At 33.1% G+C, this 24,301-nt stretch overlaps 3 protein-coding genes across 5 annotated transcripts; 2 read left to right on the forward strand and 1 right to left on the reverse strand.

The window, feature by feature from the left end:
• Positions 1 to 381: 381 nt before the first annotated feature.
• Positions 382 to 12,330, forward strand: LOC658014 (uncharacterized protein). 3 transcript variants are annotated; one of them, XM_015981077.2, is made up of 6 exons: positions 382 to 459; positions 2,619 to 2,675; positions 2,863 to 2,975; positions 6,121 to 6,445; positions 8,725 to 9,001; positions 11,500 to 12,330. In XM_015981077.2, exons 2-6 carry the CDS (start codon positions 2,664 to 2,666, stop codon positions 11,910 to 11,912), a joined length of 1,140 nt encoding a protein of 379 aa, XP_015836563.1. In that variant the 5' UTR covers positions 382 to 459; positions 2,619 to 2,663; the 3' UTR covers positions 11,913 to 12,330. The 3 variants fall into 3 exon arrangements, with proteins under 3 accessions (XP_015836563.1, XP_064214571.1, XP_966691.1); XM_961598.4 differs by lacking the exon at positions 382 to 459 and adding an exon at positions 2,480 to 2,573; XM_064358501.1 differs by lacking the exon at positions 2,619 to 2,675 and having other exon boundaries at positions 436 to 459.
• Positions 12,331 to 15,168: 2,838 nt separating this feature from the next.
• On the reverse strand, positions 15,169 to 17,122 carry LOC659468 (glucose dehydrogenase [FAD, quinone]). The gene is made up of 2 exons (XM_008193765.3): positions 16,861 to 17,122; positions 15,169 to 16,812 (listed from the first exon to the last, which is right to left on the reverse strand). The coding sequence occupies exons 1-2, from the start codon at positions 17,099 to 17,101 to the stop codon at positions 15,209 to 15,211; spliced, it is 1,845 nt and encodes a 614-aa protein (XP_008191987.1). The 5' UTR covers positions 17,102 to 17,122; the 3' UTR covers positions 15,169 to 15,208.
• A 2,832-nt stretch (positions 17,123 to 19,954) lies between these two features.
• On the forward strand, positions 19,955 to 21,786 carry LOC659392 (fatty acyl-CoA reductase wat). The gene is made up of 6 exons (XM_965703.4): positions 19,955 to 20,146; positions 20,190 to 20,438; positions 20,481 to 20,626; positions 20,671 to 20,780; positions 20,836 to 21,526; positions 21,576 to 21,786. The coding sequence occupies exons 1-6, from the start codon at positions 19,955 to 19,957 to the stop codon at positions 21,667 to 21,669; spliced, it is 1,482 nt and encodes a 493-aa protein (XP_970796.2). The 3' UTR covers positions 21,670 to 21,786.
• Positions 21,787 to 24,301: the final 2,515 nt, after the last annotated feature.

The following is a 24,301-nucleotide window of genomic DNA, read 5'->3' on the forward strand; positions in this document are numbered from 1 at the left end:
CACACGAGTCCATGCAGTAATTCTTAGTAATTTTTACTCACAGAAAACTATCTGACTAAATCGTTTGTTATTCAGTGATTAATCAAAATGCTAGCTAATTGATAGCTGTGTAAACATTCCACATTCCAACGCACATTTTTTGTTCATTAAACGGTTTTCGAAAATTCAGACTTTCATATTTCATTTGAATTTGTCATTTTGTGGAAAAAAATTCCAGAAAAATTCCCACAAGTTGAAATAATAATAATCCTATTTTTACTATAGAACAACAAGAATTTTTAATCCCTTCTGACAAGCAAAACGTATAAAATATTCTCCTCTTGAGAGATAATGACGTACTTTGCATTTTACAGTGGCTATTGAGCAATAAATATAACAGTAGTTGCTATAATCGAAACAATAACTATACTAAAAACAGTTCTGATAAAACATACTTTCTGTAGTGGCACTAGAAATAAGGTAAGTAACACGTTTTGATTTTTAAATACTCAGAAATAGAAAAAAGTAATCAAAAACTAAACGAAGATTCTCAATAATGATAAAAAATGCAGCTTTTTTGAAACTTTATCAAACTTATCTGAAAAATTTTGCGTAATGTGTAATATACTATAACGTTTTTTTTCATCCAAAAATGCAATTATTCAGTAAATTTTGGTCAAAAATTACCTAAAAATCACCAAATCAGTCGAAAATTATGTAATTTTGTCGCCGAAAAACATTTTTGAACTAAAAATTCAGTTTTCGCGCAAGTTAGCAAAATCACACAACTGAATTTAGTCTCAAAACAAAAAAAATACCAAATTTAGATAAAAATAAACCAAAAAATCACCGAACTGTATTGAAAATGTTGTAATTTTTTATTTTTACAAATGACTACAGTAATCGTTTTCTGTTTCTAATTTCATTTTTTTCAAAAACCATTTCGTTAAAATAACTAAGACTTTTGTTCCTTCTGGTAAATGATTTTGAATCCTTCCTTTGCGAAATTAACTTTTAATTGAGGTATTTTTATAATATCACTCAGTGTGAAATATCTACTCCATCCCATTTAAATTTCCCGCTATATTGCAAAAAAGCGATTTCAGAATTGACCATCAGGGGGCACAACCGTCTTAATTAAAATAAAAAAGGTACTAGATATCTAGTAGTTTGTATATCTAGTAACTTTGAATTTTAAATGTAAATTGAAGAATCTAAAGGCACAGATTCAGCAAGTTTATTTAATTTAATCAGAAATTTAATCTCAGACCCGATATTACAAAGTTATACAAAAAATCTAAGTTATTTAATTTTTTTGAAAACTAAGATATTAGCTGTTTCAAAACTAAAAACGGCGTCATATTTTCTCTAAAAATTATTATTATGAATTCCCTTCAAGAAAATAATAGCTAATGTAATATATATAATATATAATATATTATATATTATATATAGTATATAGCGTGCTCAAAAACTGGCGCACCAACTCAATGGTGTGTGGTAGAGAACTAGTTACATATAAAGGTAAAAATAGTAAAAAAAAATCTTTGTATTAAAGTTATTGATAAATAACGTATTTTAGATAAATGATATGTGGCAACGTTGTCTAACAGTCATGATCGCAATAGAATTGAGCAACAATAAAAATAAATTATTTTTGAATCCTAGGAAATAATTCCCAGTGTTGGCACATCTACACATTGTGATTTTTTGGATGAATTTAAATTTTTTAAATTAAAAAAAACTGCTAAAATCTGATAGTAAATTTAAAAATAATTATTCATTGTTCTGTTACGGGACGATTACCTGGTATGAAACATAAAAACATAAAAAAATAATAAAAACTAAAGTTAACACAATAAGTTTGTAGCTCCAGATTTTTTAAAACATTACTTTAGGAATTTTTTCAACATTTTTTCCGTAATCTGCACTTGCTTCTCAATAACGTACCACTGAATTGGTGCGCCAGTTTTTGAGCACCCTGTATAATATATAATATATAATATATAATATATAATATATAATATATAATATATAATATATAATATATAATATATAATATATAATATATAATATATAATATATAATATATAATATATAATATATAATATATACTTTCGATGAAAGAAGTAACCATTCATAATTAGTTTACATTTTTAACAACTTTAGTTAAAAAAAATGTGCATAATGCGACGTTGGCGTTTTTATAGTTTTGAAATAGCTTATATAAGTCTGACTTATTTAATATTTATTTATTTTTTCAAAGCACTAACGCACCTTTTTGTTGGCATATATGGGGTGAAACAACCAGTTCGAAAGATATAATATTTTGAATTTATTAAAATAAGTTTTGGATCAAAGTTATTTTTAGAAAATTTCGCTTGGAGGCGTTTTTCGCGCCCTCTCCGTGCTGGTTTCTGATTGGTGTGCAAAAGTGCATAATGACGTTGCCTTTTAAGTCTCGACGTCACACGATACGTCACCTTACCACCGCTCTAGGCGAATTGCCCCCTCTGTCCACCTCAGATAAAATTTTTATCTTTATAGTATACACCAGTTTCTCTCGAGCACTCATCAGTCTCGCTTCGACCAAAGTAGGACTACTTTAGTGTCTCAATAATCCACAAATTTCATTTCAGTGCTGTCTCATTTCGGTGCAATAAAGCCCTCAGCGTTCAAAAAGCATGGCAAAAAAGGTGGGTGTGCGCGAATTTTGCTAAACTTTCTGTTCAATTTGAGAGCGTCTGCGTCCGCTTATCGATTTTAATCACCGAAAGGGTGAAACCCCATAACATTATGCGAATTTTGCCGAAATTGACGCCTCAAGTTATGCACAAGAGGTTTTTCTGTAATAAAACGTTTCAAGATTTGCTTTGTGGGCAGGTGTCGGGTGACTCGAACGAAATGAGGGAATTCGCTGCGAGAATATGCAGGGATTATCTCTATGGGCCATGGAAAAGCGTCACTGCACAAAACATTGGCTTCAAACATATCAGGTAAGGAAAACGAAATCAGAAAAGAACGACAATCACACGAAATACAACGCCATTGTATTAGCATTTATCACATTTGCAAGTAAACATGTTTTGCAAAGAACGGACAGTCACGTACTCCTTTAATTTATTCGATTTTTTCCCAAAAAAATTCCACTACTGCTTGAACTAGTTCCAAGAAGAGCACTCAAGTGTTTACAAACACTCCAATTTTTGAAGTTTTGTAACAATTCCATTGTGAAATCAACAAATGACACATTTCTGTTGCAAGAAATGCATTTTACAAGTTTTGGCCTAGTCTCAAGTATTGTTTACAACTCGGTTTTTGATCAAAATACGCAATATTTTGATCGGAAATAAACAAAAACAACAAAAATCTAGCTTTGTGGTATCCCTGAGACGTGATAACGGGTACGCCAATGACTTTGACATTTACTAGATCACGTGATGCCGTGGGGGATTACCCAGTTGGCTACAAGGTGTGCTTAAAAAGTTAACCAATTGCCAGGAAATGATAAATGTGTCAGTTTTAAGTACTTGATCAACTTTGTGATAATTTTGCCAAATATTTTGTTTGTTTTTTTTTATCCCAATCAGCAAAAATAATCGTAATATCGAATGTCTAGTCTGAAAAATAGTTTGATTTGATTTGATCCGAAATTTTAATTTTTCTGACGAGAATAATATTTATCATCAATCTGATAATCCGTTTATACCTTTGTACTTTTCTAAAAAACACAAAATGATGAACTTTTTAATAAAACGATAAAATAACACGTGATAGCTGGTGCGCCAATGACTTTGACGTTTGATAAATCATGTGATCTCGTGGGGATTACCCAGTTTTCTACAAGGTGTGCTCAAGAAGTCATGTGTTGACAGGAAGTGATTTAATAATTCGATAACTGGTATCTCGACATTTATGATCAGTTAATAAAAATTTGGCAGTTTTAAGTATCTGGTGTGATATGACAACAGGATCAAGATTGCGATAATTTTCTCAAATATTTTGTTTTTTTTTTAATCCTAATTATCAAATGTCTCAATCTAAAAATATTATCGCAGTAGTTATTAGTTCGACTAATTTATTTGGTCTATTGATTCCACCATTTTTCTGACGTCTGAATTGACTTTGTATAGCAATAAGTGAACACTTATCGTAAAATTCTCGATAATAAGCTTATAAATACCTTTGTACTTACTAAAGTGATCCGTCTGTAGAAAATAAATGATAAACTTTGTGAACTTGACTTTTTACTATCCGCTATTATGTAATTATGTAGTGTTAACAACCTTTTTGAGTTACTTATTTATAGAGCAAGGGATGTAAAAGTGATTTTTTATTGTTGCGATTAAAAATACTGCAAGGTGACTCAGACAAGAATTTATCACTTAAAATGCAGAATAATACTGTTTTTTGATAGATAGCATAAAGCAAACTTTTCAATACACAAAATAAATATTTAGTCACTAACATGCAGAATCAATGTAATAGATATCATAAAGCAAGCTTTTTAACACACAAAATAAATATTTGAATCTACTTCATGGACATTTTTGCCCCTAATCTTTTTAAGTTTAAAACTTAAAAAAAAAACTATGAAAAAAAATGCGACGTTGGCGTTTACTTAATTTTGAACAAAGAGAGTATTATTATAGCAACGTTTTCTTTGTACACCATTAAATTTTTATTATGATTACCCCAACCAAGGACCCTTCAAGTTCAGACAAACTTATTGTGTGATTTATTGCAGACAGGCTGTAGTCTTTCAGACGAAGCGATCGGTATCGTAAATATTTTCACGTCAAAACATCTTGTCTTAAACACCATTATCTATTGTAAAACTTTATGGTGTACAAAGAAAACGTTGCTACAATAGATACTTTGCTACTTTCTGCAATTCTCAAACTTTCAAAACTTGCACTCAAATCTTTCTGTTACAACTTTTTTATTTTTAATCTCTATTAAAAAAAACTAAATATGTGTGGTTTTTCTAAATATATTTTTTTATTTTACTAAAATAAATGCACTTGTCTGTAGTTGATTAAGTTTTTTCTGTTTTTATCCTAACTGATTAATTAAAATGATGAAACAGAGACTCACTAAGGACTAAAGGAATTAAGACCAAACTATGATTTCCACTTTTGTTAGACAAAGATACTTAATACTAATTTTATTAGATAAAAAGAGAGAAACAATAGCAGAAATAATTTTGTTATTCAAGTAAATTCAGTAGTATTTGTAAAAACATAGCATAATAATGTAAATTTGCAAATTTGCAAAAATATTATTTTATTATTATTTCCTAATTAATTAAAATCAGAAATAAAACCTTGGTATTAAAATAAAAAAAGTTAAACTCAAAGTATAGTCTATTAGACAAAAGAGAAAGCTAATAACAGACTGGTATTTACTCAAAAAAGTATAAATTATCTATTAAAATGTAATAGCACTTTAAAGTTTTTGCAAAAAATAGACGAGAAAATAAATATTTTCAATACTTTTTGTAGTAAATCTTTTCGATTCCGGAATCCTGTTTTTATTTGAAATAATGTAATACAGGAACATTATCTTAAATTTTATTTGAGTAAAAGATGGAGAACAATTATTTAACCTTAGAAATCAATTGCCAATTCTGCGCAAAAATTACATAATTACATAAATTTTTACGACCCCCAATAGATGTTTATTGTTATTTGAATATTTTATTATGACTTGCCAAGAATTATGATTACCACTTATTACTCCAATTACATAACCAGTGATAACTGCTGTCTTTTCTTGTGGTTTATTTAATTTTTTTTCATAAATAATAGCATAAAGCAAACTTTTTAACACAAAATAAATATTTTGTCACTAAAATGCAGAATCAATAGAATAAAACAAACTTTTCAGCAAACAGAATAAATATTTGTATGTCAAAAGCTAGGTGCCTACTTCATAGAATAACGATTTTGACATTTTTCCTCTTAAGTTTAAAACATTATATCTTACATATCTTATTTTAAAAAGAGAGTATTATAGCAACATTTTCTTTGTACACCATTAATTTTTTATTATGATAACTGCTGTCTTTTCTTGTGGATTTTTAACTTTTTTTAATAAAAAACCAAGGTGTGTATTAACTTCCTGGTCTATGTCTTGCAGCGGCGGCTTGTCCAACCTCCTGTACCACATATCCTTGCCGGAATCCCTCGTAGAAGAGAGCAAGGACTTGGGCGAACCCCAGGAAGTCCTGATCCGCGTCTACGGCCAAACCCATGGCGAGCATGCCCTTGAGGCCCTCATCACCGAAAGCGTCGTCTTCACATTACTGAGCGAAAGAGGTCTCGGCCCAAAACTCCACGGGATTTTTCCAGGAGGCCGTATCGAGCAGTACATCAATGCCAGACCATTACGTACCGGAGAACTCGCCGACGAGAAGTTGTCGGTAAAGATTGCACAGAAAATGGCCGCCATACATACAATGGAGGTAAGGTTTTTCCAGTCTTTTTATATGAGAGAAAACGCAAGGTAACATTTTTTAAGTCAGGTTGTTGAATTATTCTGTTTTATTTAGAGGCGGCGTTGCACCCATGCCATGGGTTTGTGTGAACGGGTCGTGTGATTAAGTAGGTCTTGGAATTTGGATTTTTTCCTTACGACTTTGTGGAAAATTACGGATGTATTTATCTCATTCGGTGTCAATATTTACGACAATGCATTTATTTGTAGTTTCTTTGAGATTTCTTTAAGGACACGTGGTGTATCACCACATTTGACATAATTTGAATTCCTCAAGGTCACGATATTGCGTTTCAGTCGGCGCTGCACGGCGACCTTTCCCTGATAAATATTCGCAACTTATTTCGCACTATGATAAGGGGGCGTTACCCGATAAAACCAAAAAAAATGTATTTCCTGTTGTGATTCAATTATAAATTGTGATAAAAAAGTAGAGCATTTGAGACAATAAAACTGACAAATATTTACCAAGTTACTTGACTCTGCCTCAAGGTGATTTTTTCGCTCATTCTAGAAATTATTTCATATTTATAGAACTAATCAATATGCAAGAGAAAGGCTGCTAATGCAAAACAACTAACTGGAATAGTAAGCTGTGATAAAAAATTGACGTCTGTTATTATCACAGCCTGCTACAGTAATTGTTTCAGGATAAGTTATCGTGGTATGCTGTTATCGATTTTTTCAACGCAACTGTGTGACTGTTTCACATATCTGGTTATTTCCGGAATTGATTTTGTGATAAAATTGAATATTTAAACACTTCAAAAATTGCGTCTTTGACAAAATCGCGGTTGCTTAACAAATTTTTGCACCGAGTGGCGAAATCACGTCCTACTTTTGTGCACAATGTTTGCATTAAAATTAAAAAGTGTGACCCCTTTTGAAAAATTATGTGGGACGCCTATGTCTCAAACGTGAAGTTAGCCATTACCAATGGCGGCTATGTTCACACCGCTGATTTTCCAAATTTATTGGAAAAATCCTCATTTTCGCGTAACACAAGCCGAAAACACGAAAAACATGCAAACGGAACCAAAAATAAACATTTCACAATCAATTTCAATAGAATCTGACCTTTCATCCAACCGGCGACATCCCGGACTTGATTGTCACAATTTTTCACGGATGCACTTCAATTTCAGTCTAATTTTATCAAACGGGACACGCAACAGTTGGAAATGCGTCACTTTTACGTTTTCCGGCACTTTTTTCGTGAAAATTGCAGAGAAAATCGGCGGACTTTCGGTCAAGTTTTCGCGGACTTTGCCAACATTACGTAAACAAAAACCCTGTCAAATTTTGATTTTAATTAAAAAAACAAGTTTTAGTGAACTGTTTTAATTATAAATCGACTCATGACCCTTGCGGGTTTGCGTTTGTGCCTGAAATTAATTTTGAGAAGGTGGAACATGGAAAATTAACTGCCAACCGTAGCAACAAAAAAGTGGCGCTAAATTTAAATTTGAATGAATTCGGTGAATTACATAATGGGTTATTATTGCGTCTTTTGTCTGATTTTCAAGGAAGTAGCAGCTGATAAAGCTATTTACTGGCTAGCAGATCAACCTGGTCGAGGTTATCACAATTTCTTGCACTTAAACCCTGATAAAGCAATTGTCATTGGATTTCGCTCGAGCGCTCACACAAACAAGAATAAATGTGGTTGTTTTAGTTATGCATGGGTCGGCGTTCGCTTTGCCTTTATCTCATCTCACACACATATGGGGATTTGTTGTTGTTATGTTCTAGCGTTGTCCTATCGTGGACCCAAACATCTCGAATCACTCTCACGTGCCTTCCTGAGGCGCAAAACAACAGCCGTTTCTGTTAAAAAACGCCATTTGGGGACGTCCAACCGTAGGAATCATTCATATGACTCTAAAAAAATAACTCAAAATTTTGACCAAAAAAAAATGTTCCGAGAGTGACATGTTTTTTGTCCGAGACGAGGAGTGACGTAGAAGTACGTCTAGGCTTTGCTTGGCTAATTTTTACCCATTCATTTGCTTTCTTACAATCATTCATCGCTTTTGGTTTGTTCGACTCACTTTGACAACCACTTGATTTTAGCCAATCTGGTAAGTCCCACAACTGAGTCAAACAAACCAAAATATCGTATTATTTTTGGGAAAACAGTTGGCCGACAGGAAACATGTCTTGCAGTTTAGTTTTTTTTTTAATTTAATTTTTTTCAGAAAAATCGCCCAAATCCGGTCAGTTGTTTCAATATTTTGAATATTTCAGGTGCCCCTGCACAAGGAGCCCGGTTGGCTCTGGGACACCATCGATCGATGGTTGAGGACGTGCGAATCGAAGCTGAAAAGTGATGATGTTCCTGAATTTTTCCGAAACAGTGTCGATTGCGACTTTTTGTCGGAAGTCGATTGGCTGAAAAAACGGCTCGAGATGGAGAATTGTCCGGTCGTTTTTTGCCACAACGACATGCAAGAGGGCAATATTTTGATCAGACAAGACGGACCCGAGAATAATAATAACGAGGATCCGCAGATCGTCGTCATCGGTAGGTTTCAACAGGGCAAATGACAATTGAATGCGCGGTAGGGTGCCGAGGGAAAAAAAAGGGGACAGGTAAACAAATGAAATAGTCATTTGTTTCGTGTGTGATGGTGGCTTTATTTGCTACGTACTGTGATAACCTTTAGGCTTAAACGGAATTAGCACATTTATGATTCACCGAAAATTCGCAATAACGAATGAATGTCATTTGCGTGTTTTAAGGTGAACGACTGGCTGGTTTAAAGCGATTTCTTCTGTTAATTTACTCAATTAGGGCAAAACTATCCGAAAAAATTGAACTATTTTGATGTAAACCTATGTAAAATGGTCCCGGAAATCGATTGGTGTCGTCCAAATTGCAAAATTCGCGATAGTTTTCAAATTATCAACACATAAATTTCACCTGTTCTTTTGCTTTTATTATAAATTTTCTCGAAAGCAATTAGTCGGATTACAATAATTTTTTTTATAAAGATAAGTTATTAAAAGGGGCTTCCAACTATATTTATTAATTTTTATTCAGAGGATTCTAATGACTTGGAAAAATGTTATTAAAACGAGTTTTTGTGGATATTTTTTGGAATTTTTAAGGTAAATAGGTTGATATATCAAAAACCGTAAAAATTCAAAATATGTATTTGATTGTGTGTCATCTAGGTGTTTTTTTAATTTTTATTACGTTTCAATCGGCTTACGCAATTTAATACAATAATGAATGGGATTTTTTAAAATAAAGTTTCAAGGTTGTTGACTGTTTTTATTAATCTTAATGTAAACAAACAAATAACTCGTCTAAAACCTTACACAAATAAAAGATTATGTTTGTTTGAGATTGAATTTTTCATACAATTGAAACAAGTTTTCTTTCTAATTATGTCATTTAAATTAGTGGAGATAATGTGCTGATTTAAACTGAGACAATTGCCTACCCAGCAAGTTTCTATTTTTTTAATCTCCAGTCCTTACCGGTAGTTGTCTGTTTAAAGACAATATATTTTAATTTTTATTGAATGTTAACTGTACAATACGGATATCTAAAGGTTAGGATATAAAACAACGTACAAATAAAACGTTCCCGTCTTCGATAGTTCCGCTAATGTCGCCAGAGAGCGCAGTTGTTCTATTATCGTCTAAGTTTTCAGAAAAAATGGTTGTATTTGTATAACGGGTAACACATAGCAAACAAAAAAATACAGGTATATAGAGCATTAAATTCCCAATAGTAAGACATAAATATAATGCTAAAATTTTACCGTAACCTATATTTAAAAAAATTTCAAACTTTTACCAATTAGCACTCTGTCTCATATTTTTCAAAACGCTGCAAATACGGTTACAGATGCAAGAAAAATGTTAGGAAGAAAGTTGTAGAGAATTAAATTTCCTACAAAAAAGTCCGCGAGACTATATTCCTATCTTCCACCATTTAGGCCTCAAAGTCGTTCAAATGCGCTTACTCGTCAAATCTGTTTCATTTTGCCGGTGGTTAAGTATTGGAAAGTTAATTTATTCCTAAACCGTTGGAGGTAGAAATATGGTGTCGCGGACTTTTTTGTAGAAAATTTAATTCTCTACAACTTTGTTCCTTACACTTTTTTTGTATCTTCACCCGTATTCACAGCGTTCGCAAAAATATGAGGTGATAATTCCAAGCGATAATTCTTTGCGGCATCGAAGCATATTTTTCAAAACGCTGGGAATACGGTTGAACATACAAAAAAAGTGTAAGAAACAAAGTTGTGGAGAATTAAATTTTCTATAAAAAAAATCCACGAAACCATGTTTCTATCTTCTACAATTTAAGATATAAATTAACTTTCCGTTGACCATCGTGGACTATCTTAAAGGATCTTAATTCTCTACAAATTTTTTTGTAATAATTGTTTTCTTGTATCGTCAACTGTATTCCCAGCGTCTTGAAAAATACGGGACAAAGTGCATTAAGAGTGCAAAGCGTTCAACATTTCTGCATTTTTTTCTTCAAGTAGGTGCTATTTTTTTGGGTTCAGAAAATCATTTCGTGTCATCTCCTAAGTTATAGTACAGTCACGTTCAAAATGAATGATAAGTGTACTTTTAACTAGTCAGTAAATTAACCTGTTTGTTAAAATTTATGACCTGAAAGATTTTTGTCGTACTTTTGCCATCCAGTCCGGTTGGTAGGGTGTCATTCTTTTTTATCGTGACTGTACGTTGTAATTTAAAAATACAATTCCTGAATATAGTTTTTTGATGTTTTTATTAACAAAGGTAGGGTTTAATGAATTATTATGATTTTATGAAACATATTTTAGAGCGCACTGCCGGTTGTGTTAACGATATTTTTTCTTAATTTTTATGAATAGTTTTTTTTTCTAATTCTTTATATTAATTTTTGTTATTTTTTCTCAATTTTCTTCTACTTTTCTTTCTTTCTACCGAGTGGTAACTCGTAAATTAATTTAATTGTCATTTGCTTTTAGTTCATGTGTGTTCTATTCTTATTGTTTTTTTTTCTCTCAGATTTCGAATACTGCTCATACAACTACCGTTCGTTCGACATCGCCAATCATTTCGTCGAATGGGTGTACGACTACACCGAAGCGGAATACCCCTTTTATAAAGAACAACTCGAAAATTACCCATCGAAGAAACAACGGCTCCTATTCATCAAAGCCTACTTAGAAGCGCGCGGTTTGAAAGAAAACCCCAAGAAAATTCTACGCGAAGTGGAAGTCTTCACTCTTGCCTCTCATTTCTTTTGGGGGATTTGGGGAATTATCAACGCAGGCACATCCCAAATCCCGTTCGGTTACTGGGAATATGCCGCAGCCCGTTTGAGAAATTACTTCCAACAGAAAAAGAAGTTCACTTTAGATATGAAACCGCTAGTGTCGTCACTTCCGACTAAACGAAAGAGTTGCAGTCTGGAGTGAAATCGTATACTTCCGGTTAACTTTCGACTAGTCGAGGTTGCTAACTAAAGGCTGATGATTTTACACGTGATATTAGATATCAAAAAGTGTGGCAAGTGTACCTAAGATGAAGCTCGTGATTGGTTAGGTATTCGTAATTTATCATCATCACATTTTATTACGCACGAAATTTTATTATTCGCACAGAAATTATTTATATTTACAAAATTGAAGCTAAGCCGAGGGCTATCTCGTTTGGTTAAGTTTGTTGGTTGTTGGAATGTACTTAATATTCGAGACTGAGCGCTATGTTCGAATTTTAAATGCATTTAAATGTTACGTTTCTCAAACTATATGTGTATATAAGTTATTCGATATGTTCAATTAAGATCATTCTATCTTTTGTAAATAATTTATTTTAATAAACATGAAGTCCCAAGCTGGTCGTTTTCTTACCTAAAAAATACGCCTATTTCCTCTATAAATGTTGAGCTACTTTACGTAAACTATCAGGTTTGACAATTTTTTTTATAAAAAAGGAAAAATTACTAAAATAAGACGGAAGCATATAAAGAACGTGACCTCGGAGACGTTTAAATACAAAAACTGAAGAATGTAAGAGAAAAGTGAAGATAAGGCAGAAATAAGAAAATAATACGCAAGAGGTAAGCACTTAAACATAAAGGAGGTAAATTGTAAACGTAACGACAACTTCATAATAGTATAAAAACCAGTTACTAAAGGACGTACACGTAAGAGCGTAACATAACTATTCTCTTGTATTAAAAAAATATTTAGAGCCAAATAACTTGACTACATATAACCACATATCCATTAGATATAAATAAAGTAATAAAAATAAATAAATATTTTCAGAACAGTTTAACAGAGAATCTTGAAATTTAGGAAAGAGTTAAAAGTGTTTAAATTCTATCATCTGAAAGCTTTTTCAAATTTTTATCGTCATTTATTTTGAAAATACAAGGCTTACTTGATTTTTTTTAAATGGCACGAAGAGTCAAATTTAGTCATTTGTAAAAGAGATTTTTTTTCTGAATTCAATGATGTAAGATAATACCCACCTTTACTTATATTAAAAAGTAAAAAAATTGAATTTCAAAAATTTTCTGGAATAATAAAATTAAGTTAGCCTTGAAAATACTGTTATTAACTATACTGTCACTTGTATATTAGCCAAAAATTAAACTTGGGTGCAATAATTAGTTTAATAATGGTACATTTAAGTAAAACTGAGCGAAAAAAAATCCCATAGAGACAGAAAGCCAAAAAGTTAGTGGAAATCATTTTCAACATCTTTTGTATCATAAAAATCAAGTATTTTATGATTAATTTTTTTTAAACGTGTTCTTTTTGAGTTAAAAGGGTTATTTAAGCAATTATTTTTAACTTTTATTTATTTCTGGTCAACGTTTAATCAGCAAAGAGGTAACGATAGATAAAGACAACATTTCTAAGGCCAACATAATTTTACATTTTTCAAAATTTTCATTTTTTTTTAAGTTACGATTAATATTTCATGCTTTTAAGCGACCCTGTGTGCATGTAAGTTAAAGCTGTATTGTAATAAATAATACAATTCTGTGTTCAAAAACTGTATATGAAAAAAAAATTTTAATATTAGGCTCAAATAAAACTAAATAACAAACTCTAAAAATAAACGTTAATTTCAAAAACAACTCTTTATAATAATAACTAAATATTTAAAGATTGCTCTAATTAGTCAAATTATTAACTAATTTGTCCAGCAAAAACCACGTGGAAGTTTAGAACATTCTTGCCAGGAAAAAAAGAAATAAGCATGAGGTAAACAATGATTATTAGAAAATGAAGGGAACAAAGAAATTATTTATTTGTGAAATAAAAAAAATACAAGACAAAAATCTTTTTTTTTTCACTTGGCGTTACATAAAATACACTTCCTTTCATATGGCAGTTTGTAGCAAGACATTAAAATTAAATTAAAAACAAAACCAAAAAATAAGCTTTATTTGCATTAAAATTACATCAAGCGACGTTTATTATCATACAAAATAACGAATACATAATACACTATAATATGTGGCACACAAACTATTACAAGTTGATCACATCATTAGATAAATGGAAAAAAAATGCACTGTTTGCAGCAAGACATTAAAAACAAATTAAAAACGAAACAAATCGAAACGCTTTATTTGCATTAAAATTTCAGCAAGCGACTTTTATCGATTGAAATTAAAGGCAAAATCAGCACAACGTGTCAATAAATTATTTGAGTGTTTTATTTTATTTATACTTATAGAGTGATTAAAATGAGTAACATAAAATATCACTTTTCGACAAATTAAAATGCACTAACCTTTATGACGTCTACTGTTCCCATGGCATCATCTTCTTAAACGGACTTACTGAAATAGAAAACAATGAAATGAGAATAATGTGCCCTTAAATTAGCTAAATATGTTACTGATTTGTAATAATAAATAAATATATTAATACGAGTGCGAAAACACAAGCTTAAAGTTCGAGAGCTATGATTATGCAACGAGCGTATGCGAGTTGCTTACTTAGACACCTGAGAACCTTAAGCTTTAAAATAGTAAAAACATTAATTTAAAACACGTTGCTATCGGAATAATAATCTAGGATTCAAATATTAAAAAGAAGACTTAAAATATTACCAATAAAAAAACAAATAAAACAATAATAATAATAAATCACTGCAGACGTACCCTTTAATCCGGATTGTTGTTTCTTTCTTAAAGTCCATTCCATTGGCACTAACACACACTACACTAACCACCAAAATTAAAATTTAAACCGAAAATTTTAAATTGATTAATGTATACGTCCGTTCGCAACAACCGCAAGTAATAAACTGAATAAATTAAACGGCACCAATAATTTTATTACACTCTAAATAAATCAAGTCGCCTCTCGAAGTGACCCGTGCCACTGCTCGTTCCCGACTGCACTGCTCTCGCCTACTGCGACGCTCACCTAACATTATGTCACGTCACGGACGTGACGTCAAAACTCACGTCTAGAACTGGTCATCAACAGAAAATTCAGTGACAGAACAGGACATCGCCAGAAACATTCATACACAGAATTATTCAAAACAGCAGTATTTGTTATTATCAGAATTTTCCAAAGAGTGCGTGGATAATAACTTATTGGCGTTTTAATACTTAATACAAATGAAAAATAAACGATTTTTAATATATTTTGCCAGTAGTTCGCTACACAAAAAATTTTAGTGAAACAATACATAAAAAATATTTTTTAAATAATTTATTTTTCCACGTTATTAGCACTCAATCGGCTCCAATGTTGCCAACCCACTCCTCCTTGATCATATCGGCCCCTTTTTCCGCAATCATAAAAATGGGTGCATTGGTGTGTGCTGCTGGCACTTCTGGCATAACCGACGCATCAATCACCCTCAAACCCTCAACCCCATAAACCCTCAATCTGGGATCAACCACCGCCGATTTATCACTCCTCGGACCCATCTTGCAAGTCCCACAGTGATGGTAAATGGTAAAAGTGAGATGCCTTGCCATGCACTCAAAATACCCATCGGAGGCGAACTCCAGATGGGCACACTGTGGTATCGGGATATCGTGGAGTCTTGTACCAATTTTTCGCATGGGTTGTTGGGCCGTGATGTTTAAAGTTAACCGGACGCCTCCAATTATCGTCTCCATATCCTCCTTAACGTGGAAATAGTTGGGGAAGATTCGTGGTTTCGACTTGTAGTTGTTGTCTCTTAGGGCGATGCGGCCCCGGCTTTGGGGCCGGAGGATCATGGGGAAGACCATGAAGGAATCGAAGCGTTCGATGGGTGTGTACACCGTTTTGTAGACGTAGTCAGAAATCGCCAAGTTCTTCTGGAGAAGAGGGTCGAGACTTAGGGACGCGCCCAGGAAGACAAGCTCAATGTCGGGGTACCCATCTGGGTTCGTTGGGTCCTTCAAGTCGTGGAAGACCACAACCTCGCACCCACCGGGGGCAGTGATGGGCCCTTGGTGGTAGTTCCAGAACTGGAACAAACTCTCCCGGGATAGAACCCGTTCGGTTTTTAGGGAGTAAGGTTCGTCGATACGGAACGTCAACCCGCCCAAGGCCACATGGTCCAGAAGGTTGTACCCAACCTTAAGATTTGACAAGACAGGGATGCCCATCTGGGTCAAGTGCTTCTTGGGACCAATCCCTGATAACATGAGGAGTTGGGGGGAGTTGACGGCCCCTCCCGCCACCAAAACCTCCTTCGAAGCCCCAATTTTGTAAATCGTGCCTTTGGTATCAACCTCCACACCCTGGACTTTTTTGGTTGTTGGGTCAATCAAAATTTTTGTCACAGTTGAATATTTTCTCATGTGAAAATTGGGCCGATTTTTGATTGGGTGTAGATAAGCCCGGCTTGAACTCTCCCTAATCCCGTCCCTTAAAGTCACCTGAAACCGGGACACGCCCACTTGGATGGGCCCATTATAATCGACCAGCTTCAAACCCATGAGTTGGGCCGATTCAAGGACAGCATCGGCAATTTTGGTTTTATAGGGCGAGTAGCTGACCGCCAAATACCCATCATGGTTATGGTACGACGCGTTGTACGGTCCTGGTACCATGAAATTTTCAATCTTCTTGAAGTAGGGTAGCACGTCCTTGAAGCCCCACCCTTCGTTGCCCAGCTCCGCCCACTTGTCATAATCCCGCCAATTGCCACGCGTGTAGATCATGTAATTCAAGACGCTTGACCCGCCCACCACCTTACCTCTCGGCCAATTACATTGCTGGTTTTCCATTCCGAGGCAAAACTTGTCGCTTGGTTCGGTTTTGTACCGCCAGTTGGCGTCGGTGAATTGGATATAGTTTGCCAACACTGGAAGGTCCATGAGGTAGTTTTCGGGACGCCCTGTATTAAATTTATTATTTGGGGAAGTTTAATGATGGATTGGTTGACCTGCTTCCAGCAAAAGTACATTCCAGGAGGGGTTTTCGCTCAAACGATTGGCTAAAACACATCCAGCCGTTCCAGCACCTACTATGATAAAGTCGTAAGATGGGAGTAATACAGGGGTGTCCGGGGGTTCGTTGAAGCTTTGGGCATCGCCTTCTTCGATGAAATTGATAAGGCCATCGAGGAGAGATTGCGGACTTGTGAGGGCAAACAAGGAAAAGAAAAACGGGACTGGTTTTAACATTTTATAGTATGAAGCGAATAAATGATTAACTTCCACTTATATCAGTCCATTATTTTAATTAAATCTATTAGATTATTGGTTATTAATTACGAATTTTTAAAAATATAGGACAAAAACCTATACTATCGGTTGCAAATTGCCAAGTTTGGACCCAAAATCAAGTGTTTCGAACGTTTTTTATATCAAAAATTCAATTATTTCCCAAAATTTTGAAAAAAATTTAAATAATAGTTTAAATTTTTAATTTTAATTTTTCGACGATTAATCGTCGAATTGGGTGGAAAATGGGGACTTTTTTGAGCTAAAACTGTTTTTGAAGTTTTCCCAAACCGATATAGATCACCAATTAGGTGATTTTTTAGTTCGGTTTATTAGGTAATAAACTCAAAAGGGTATTTACAAGCTTGAAAAAAGCAGCAATAACTCTTTTTTTGATTAAAGTTTGTAATTTTTCGGCTTATTCCTAACGAAATTTCACTGAAAAACGGGCTAAATCGAGAGAAACTAACATCAATATATATTTATTTTGAGATGTTTAGGTGTGTTTTGACAAATGTGAACTAATCTTGACCCAAAAACAAAACTTCGACCTAATTCAGCGATTTTTCATGCATTTTTAGGCTAATTTTTGGAAAACAACTTTATTTTTTATCTCAAAAAAACTTGAAGCAGGCTAAAATACTACCCATTTGAGCATATTTTTGTAACTTTTAAGTCTGTTTTTACGAAATTTTGCGAAATAATTACGTTTCTGGCTGAAAAACGTGCTCAAAAAAAGCAAAAAAAATAAAAAAAATAGAGAAATCTCGGCAAAATCTGTAATTTTAGCTCTAAAACGTGCTTAAATGCTTAATAAAGGCAAAAATAACATTACTTTTGACCGAAATACATTGTTGAAAAAAACTTTTGTGCAATAAATAAAGCTCTAATTAAAAGGGGGGTTGAAATAATTTAGCTTCCACCTACTCTTACCTAAATTTTTGGCAAAAAAGCTTTGTTTTTATCTTAAAAACATTTTTAATAATTCGAAAACATAGAATTTATTCAATTTTTAATCTAGATTGGCAAAATTTTGGTTAGTTTTAACAGAATCTTGAGAGATAATTACTCTACAGGTTGTATAAACTATATCAGAACATTCGAAGGTGGAAAAAGATTGTTTTATTGTACAAAATTTGGTGATTTTTTATTGTAATTCTCACAAGAAACTGAGAATATAATTCAAACACTTGTTTACTTGCTTAAAAAATAAAAATAACTTATAACTTTATAGTCTTTCGAGTTATTTTTAAAGAAAGTCTGCTCAAAAATTAGTTAAATCGAGTTACATTTATTAAACAAAGATCTTTAGTTTATTGTAAAATAAGTTTCAGCCGCACTAAAATCTCACGAAATAAGCTAAATAACATTAATTTGGATCAAATTTCGTAATTTTCAGGACAGTGTTAGCGAAATTAATCAAAAAAGTTTGGTTTTGGCTCAAAAAATGTTCTTAAATTCTCGAGAAAGACAAAAATATAATTTCATTTTCGACCTATTTTGGTAATTTTATGACTTCTTTTAATACATTTTAAGGGCAATTAACAAAAAAAATTTTGTGGCAGACTTAATTTGGTGCTTTTTGGTATTGTCTTGCCAGATTTTTCAAAAAAAAAACTCAGTCTTTTGACCAGAATATTGGTTTGGAAAATTGTCAATGAATTTCTTAATAAAAATGTGCTAAAAGTCGATCAAAATAAACTCTGATTTTCAGGACAGTGTTAGCGAAATTATTTAAAAAAGTTTTGTTTTGGCCCAGAAATGTTCTTAAATTCTTAAAAAAGACAAATATATAATTTAATTTTTGACCTATTTTGGCAATTTTATAGCTTCTTTTAAATACATTTTAAGAACAAATAACAGGAATAATAATCTAATGGCAGACTTAATTTTGTGCTTTTTGGTATTCTCTTGACAAATTTTTCAAAAAAAACTGTCACTACACTAGAATATTTTTTTAGAAAATTGTCAATTTCCTTATTAAAAACGTGCTAAAAGTCGATGAAAATAAACTAAACTAAATCAATTTAGATCTAATTTCACGACTTTTCAGCTAGGAATCTTGGAAAAGTAACGATAACACGGTTTTTAATAATAATATCCGAATAATATCTAACAAAATTGTCGAGGGGTCAACCGCACTTCGAATTTTTACACCATACTTCCTCAAGATTTTCCCAAAATTTCTCATACTTTTTCCAAAATTTCCTCAATTTTTGAAAATCGAATTTTTCTTTGGTTTATTCAGTTGCAAAAAATACAAAAATAAAGCAAAACGAACGAAACGAGCAAAAATACAGAATGTTTCACATAGTTTTACTAGCCCTACGCCTGTAAAATGCCACCAAATTTTGAAAAATTGGTCAGTCCTATGTTCATTCTTTCAAAAAATTACAACATTTTTAAGTAGTTAGTGATTAAAATAAATAGTTTAGAATCATATTCATTTCGTCTTTTCATAACTGTTGCTAAAAAATTGCAGTTCGTCATTAATTTGACACCTAGTGAGTAAGTTTCCAAAAATTCCAAAAATATTGGGTGCCTACATTAGGCCCAGGCCTCCTAAAGTTGTGTGAATAATATAATATAATAAACATCAACTCCAATTCAACTGCAATTTGAAACCGACATTAAGTTTTTGCTCGGCTTTTCCATTTAATGAATTTTATTTTTTAATTATAATTAAACTAATGAAGGCCAAATCAATAAACACAAATATTTCAGTTTTTCCTCGACACGCTTTTTTCCCAAATTAATTAATTGGCACACTCCAAACCACTATTCTTTCAAAACCGTCCAACCAACCATCCCGAAATGTCCCAATCCCAAATTCGCGACTTTTACAACAACCAAACCGTCCTAATCACTGGCGGAACGGGATTTTTGGGCAAAGTCCTAATCGAGCGCCTGCTCCGAACCACAAACATCGCCCAGATTTTTGTCTTGGTCCGCGCCAAGAAAGGCAAAGACGCCCAAACGAGGCTTTACGACATGTTCGACAATTACGTAAGTAAACACTTAATTTTCGGCCAAAATAATTTCCCAAAAGTACTACGACAAAGTCAAAGCCCAAAACCCGAATTTCAAAAGCCGGGTCAGTGCGGTAGAAGGCGACTGCGTTTCGGACAACTTGGGGTTGGCTCTTCAGGACCGGGAAAAGTTGGTGGCGAAAGTCAATGTCGTGTTCCACGTCGCGGCCACGGTGCATTTGAACGAAAATATCAAGAGTGCCTACAAGATCAACATCGGGGGGACCGAAAACTTGCTCAAATTGTGCCAAAAAATGAAAAGTTTGAAAGTGAGTTGCCAGATTTTTGAAAAAAATCTAAACATTTTCTAGAGCGTTATTCACGTATCGACGGCCTTTTCCAACTGCCATCTAGACACCATTGATGAGGTTTTCTACAATTATCCATTGGGTTACGACCAAGTCAAGATTTTGCTCCAGGACCTGACCCCACCCCAAGCCGAGAAACTGTCCCAAAAGTACCCAATCAAAAAGTTTGATTTTTTGTAACAATTTTTTCCAGAATGTTGGAAGGTTGGCCAAACAGTTACGCCTTCACTAAAGCCCTAACGGAGGCTATGATTGCCTCTGAGGGTAAAAACCTCCCAATTGGCGTTTTTAGACCAGCTATTGGTAATTTAACTAATAACTACATAATTAATTTAAAAAAAAAACAACAAATTTTTAGTCACTTCGACTTATAAAGACCCAATCGAAAACTGGTGTGACAGTTACGGCGGCCCTAACAGCATCCTAGCAGGCGCCGGTTTGGGCTTCCTCCGCTTGTTTCCATGTGACACTAGATCGTACATGGAAGTGGTCCCGGTTGACTTGACCATAGCCGCCTTGATCGCAATCGCGTGGGATGTTTACAAAAAAGACAAAACGGAAATTCCTGTCTATAATTACGTTTCCTCGATCGATAACCCCATAACCTACTACGAGTTTTTCCACTTGAACACAATACATTTCCCGTACTACCCCCTTACAAGGGCAAAATGGGCCCCAAAATTCCGCACCATGAAAAAATCGCTCCCTTATCACGTCCTGACCCTGTTTTATCACTACATCCCGGCCCTTCTCCTGGATTTCGTCAAAATCGTGCGTTTCCAGAAGCCGGAAATGCTGTCACGTATCAGGAAAGTGCACGCACTCTTCGATTTGTTTAGCTTTTACAGCGAGAAGGGGTGGAAATATTCGAATAAAAATGTTAAACTTCTGTGGGAGAGGATGAATGAGGGGGACCGCAAGTTGTACAATTTTGACATTTCGAGCGTCCAATGGACGTATTATTTGAGGTACTACTACAAGGGGTTGAGGGTTTATTTGTTTGAGGACGATTTGGGCAATTTGGCCGAAGCCAAGAAAAAAATGAGGAGGTGATTCATTTAACGGTTACTCCTCAAAAAATAAGGCAATGTGTTTCAGGTTCGAATTTTTGCACAGTTTGATGTTGTTTGGTATTTATTTCCTCGGCATGAACTTGATTTGGTTTATTTTTTCGAAAATATACTCATCTTGAAGTAACAATAATAAATAATTCGGAAGGGTTTTAGTGGAAATGGAAAAAATCTCGACTTGCAACAAAATAGAATAATGTCTGATGTTTGTTTTTGTATATTTTAAAACTCAAAAAATAGAGTCCAAATAAATAAAATATTTAAGAGTTTCTTAATTATTTCAAAAGTTGTGAATCATTCAGCGTTACATAATACTACCTATTAACTTATAATTTATTATATAATATTTACCAATTGACGATTTCAAGTTAAACAAAAACAACTTTATTCATCAAAGTCCACTACAGGGCTAAAAGTATTTTATTTCTTCTCTAACACTCATTGCTAAAGGGAAATAGCGTTCAAAAATCACCATTTTTTGGAGGATTCAGGTTTTTTTCTGTAATTGATTGCATTTTAAAGACTTTTTTCCCAACAACCCGAGTGGAAAAATGTATTCTGTAAATAAGTTTCAAAAATGTTGCGTAAAACACTGAGGAAAATGGCTCACATTCAAGGCCATTTAGCGTGGTATTTTCAATTAATTTAATGACAAATTTTTCTGATCTCGTTGTTTTTTTTTTAATTTTTATTTATCCTGCACCCATCTGTAATTACTTTTTCACACTTCACACTTCTAAATATTGGAAAAGTAATAATTTTATTTCCCTAAGCCATAAATAATAACGCTCTGCCTCACCTAAAATTATTTTCAAGTATACAGGGTGTTTCTGAAATGAGCTATAATACAAACTCTCATCTTAAAAATTTATTAATCAAATACTAAGACTTCTATAAAAAAGTGGGACTTTTACGACTTTAAAGTAGAATAATCAGACTCTAATAAGAATCTATTTTTTCTTAGCTCACTTCGATCAAGAGAATAAAAAAAATTAAGAAGTTTGTTAAAAGTTAAATGACTTAAAAATTTTAAATAGAACATCCAATTTTATTTTTGCTTCTAAAACACCTTTAAATTGTCTATCTAAAAACAATAACAGTTAAGTGTCTCTTGCTGATTACTTACAAGATGTGTAATTTTAAAAATTAAAAAAAATCATAAAAAATTATTAGTATTGTAGCTCATTTCCGAAACAATAATTTTAGGTGAGGCAGGGAATTAGTATCTATAGCTTAGGAAAAAAAGTTATCACTTTTCTAACATTTAGAGGTGACTAATGGACAACTCACTGGGGCATCCCTGTATAATACAGTGTCGTGAATAGGTTGTCTAAAAAAATATGTTCAACACCCAGAAATGTGAAATTTTAGCTATTTTCCCTGAACCGGTTAATTTGTACTGAAATAAAATAAAATGAAAGTTTTGAAAAATGTGGGTTGCATAATTTTCAAATTCCGGAGCATCCCTTAATTTACGGGAAAGCGGTCAATCATGGGATTTGCCTGCATCCTTCTCAGCAGGGAATAGCCCTAAAATTTAAATGCCTCGAATTTGTTTTGACCGTTCTTATGCGTTCAATTAGGCCATTTATTTGGTAGAAAAATCCTGTTTTCGGATATTAAACCGAATCTCTGTATTTTTTTATACCAGCCAACCAATTAGTGTGACATTGGTGGTCAAACAGACACAGAGCATTTTAAATGCTTTTATAAAAATGTCCTGCATTGAGTTCAGGATTTAAAATTAAACATATCTGAAAACTAAAATCTAAGACTTTTTTTGATACTGATTTATAGTAGATATACATTCTTCTATTCGGGTTGTAGGAGAGAAGAGTCTTTTAAAATGTGGTCACTGAAAAAAATTCGAAAAACCGAAAAAAAATTTAAAAAAATCTAGTACTCTTTGAAAATTATTTTCCACCAACAAAAGTGTTAACAGGAAAATAAAATACGTTTGGCCCTGTAGTGGACTCTTGGAAATAAAAAATATATCCTGTAGATTAGTTTCAAAAATATATGAAAAATAATGACTAAAATTTCCTGCTTCAGAATTATTTTCTGCATTCAATAAAACAGTGACAAATTAAAATCATACTGATTCTGTCTCTTGGTCAAACACAACATGATAATTATTCCAGAAAAAAAATATGACTATCAAATAGTGATTCTGATTAGACTGAGTATTGTCATGTGTTTCCAAAAATTAAATAATTAAATGTGCCTTTTTGTACCTTATATTTTGTAACTTTTGTATAACTGGGTGCGTACATTAGGCGCAGGCCTTGTAAAGTTGTATAAAACTGAAACTTTGTTTTACTTTATTTTTAATGTTTTGCTACAACTTGTAGCTGAAGACGATGCCATAAAGGTAAGTGCATTTGATTTTTTACCTATTTATCATCGCCAAGTGAGAAAATTTTATTCTTGTGCACTGTATTATGCATTTTATTTCAAATAAATATGGTTTACCTCATCCTTTTTTCCTACCAAGAATGCTCTTCTCCTTTACGTGCTCTTTACTGCCAAATTAGTTAGATTTTAGTTTCCTTTCGTTTGAAATTCGATGAAGTCTCTAAATCTTTCTATTTGTCAACATGTAGCACTACTAAGTTAATTGAATCCTGAAAAACACAAGTCTGACAAAAAATAACAAAAACCGGGCTAGAAATCACGTGAAAATGCTACTCTCTGTAGCTTAGTAAAAATCGTTCATTCCTCCGGCTAAAGTATCGATATTTGGCTCAGGTACTA

Source organism: Tribolium castaneum, chromosome 8, assembly GCF_031307605.1.
Source record: "Tribolium castaneum strain GA2 chromosome 8, icTriCast1.1, whole genome shotgun sequence".
NCBI classification, from domain to species: Eukaryota; Metazoa; Arthropoda; class Insecta; order Coleoptera; family Tenebrionidae; genus Tribolium; species Tribolium castaneum.

Coding starts and splice junctions, on each gene's coding strand:
- LOC659468 (XM_008193765.3), bottom strand. CDS start 17,101: ATGTTAAAACCAGTCCCGTTTTTCTTTTCCTTGTTTGCCCTCACAAGT. Junction 16,813..16,860: donor TGTACTTTTGCTGGAAGCAG/GTCAACCAATCC, acceptor AATTTAATACAG/GGCGTCCCGAAAACTACCTC.
- LOC658014 (XM_015981077.2), top strand. Junction 2,976..6,120: donor ATTGGCTTCAAACATATCAG/GTAAGGAAAACG, acceptor TATGTCTTGCAG/CGGCGGCTTGTCCAACCTCC. Junction 9,002..11,499: donor TCCGCAGATCGTCGTCATCG/GTAGGTTTCAAC, acceptor TTTTTCTCTCAG/ATTTCGAATACTGCTCATAC.
- LOC659392 (XM_965703.4), top strand. CDS start 19,955: ATGTCCCAATCCCAAATTCGCGACTTTTACAACAACCAAACCGTCCTA. Junction 20,439..20,480: donor AAAAAATGAAAAGTTTGAAA/GTGAGTTGCCAG, acceptor AACATTTTCTAG/AGCGTTATTCACGTATCGAC. Junction 20,781..20,835: donor CGTTTTTAGACCAGCTATTG/GTAATTTAACTA, acceptor ACAAATTTTTAG/TCACTTCGACTTATAAAGAC.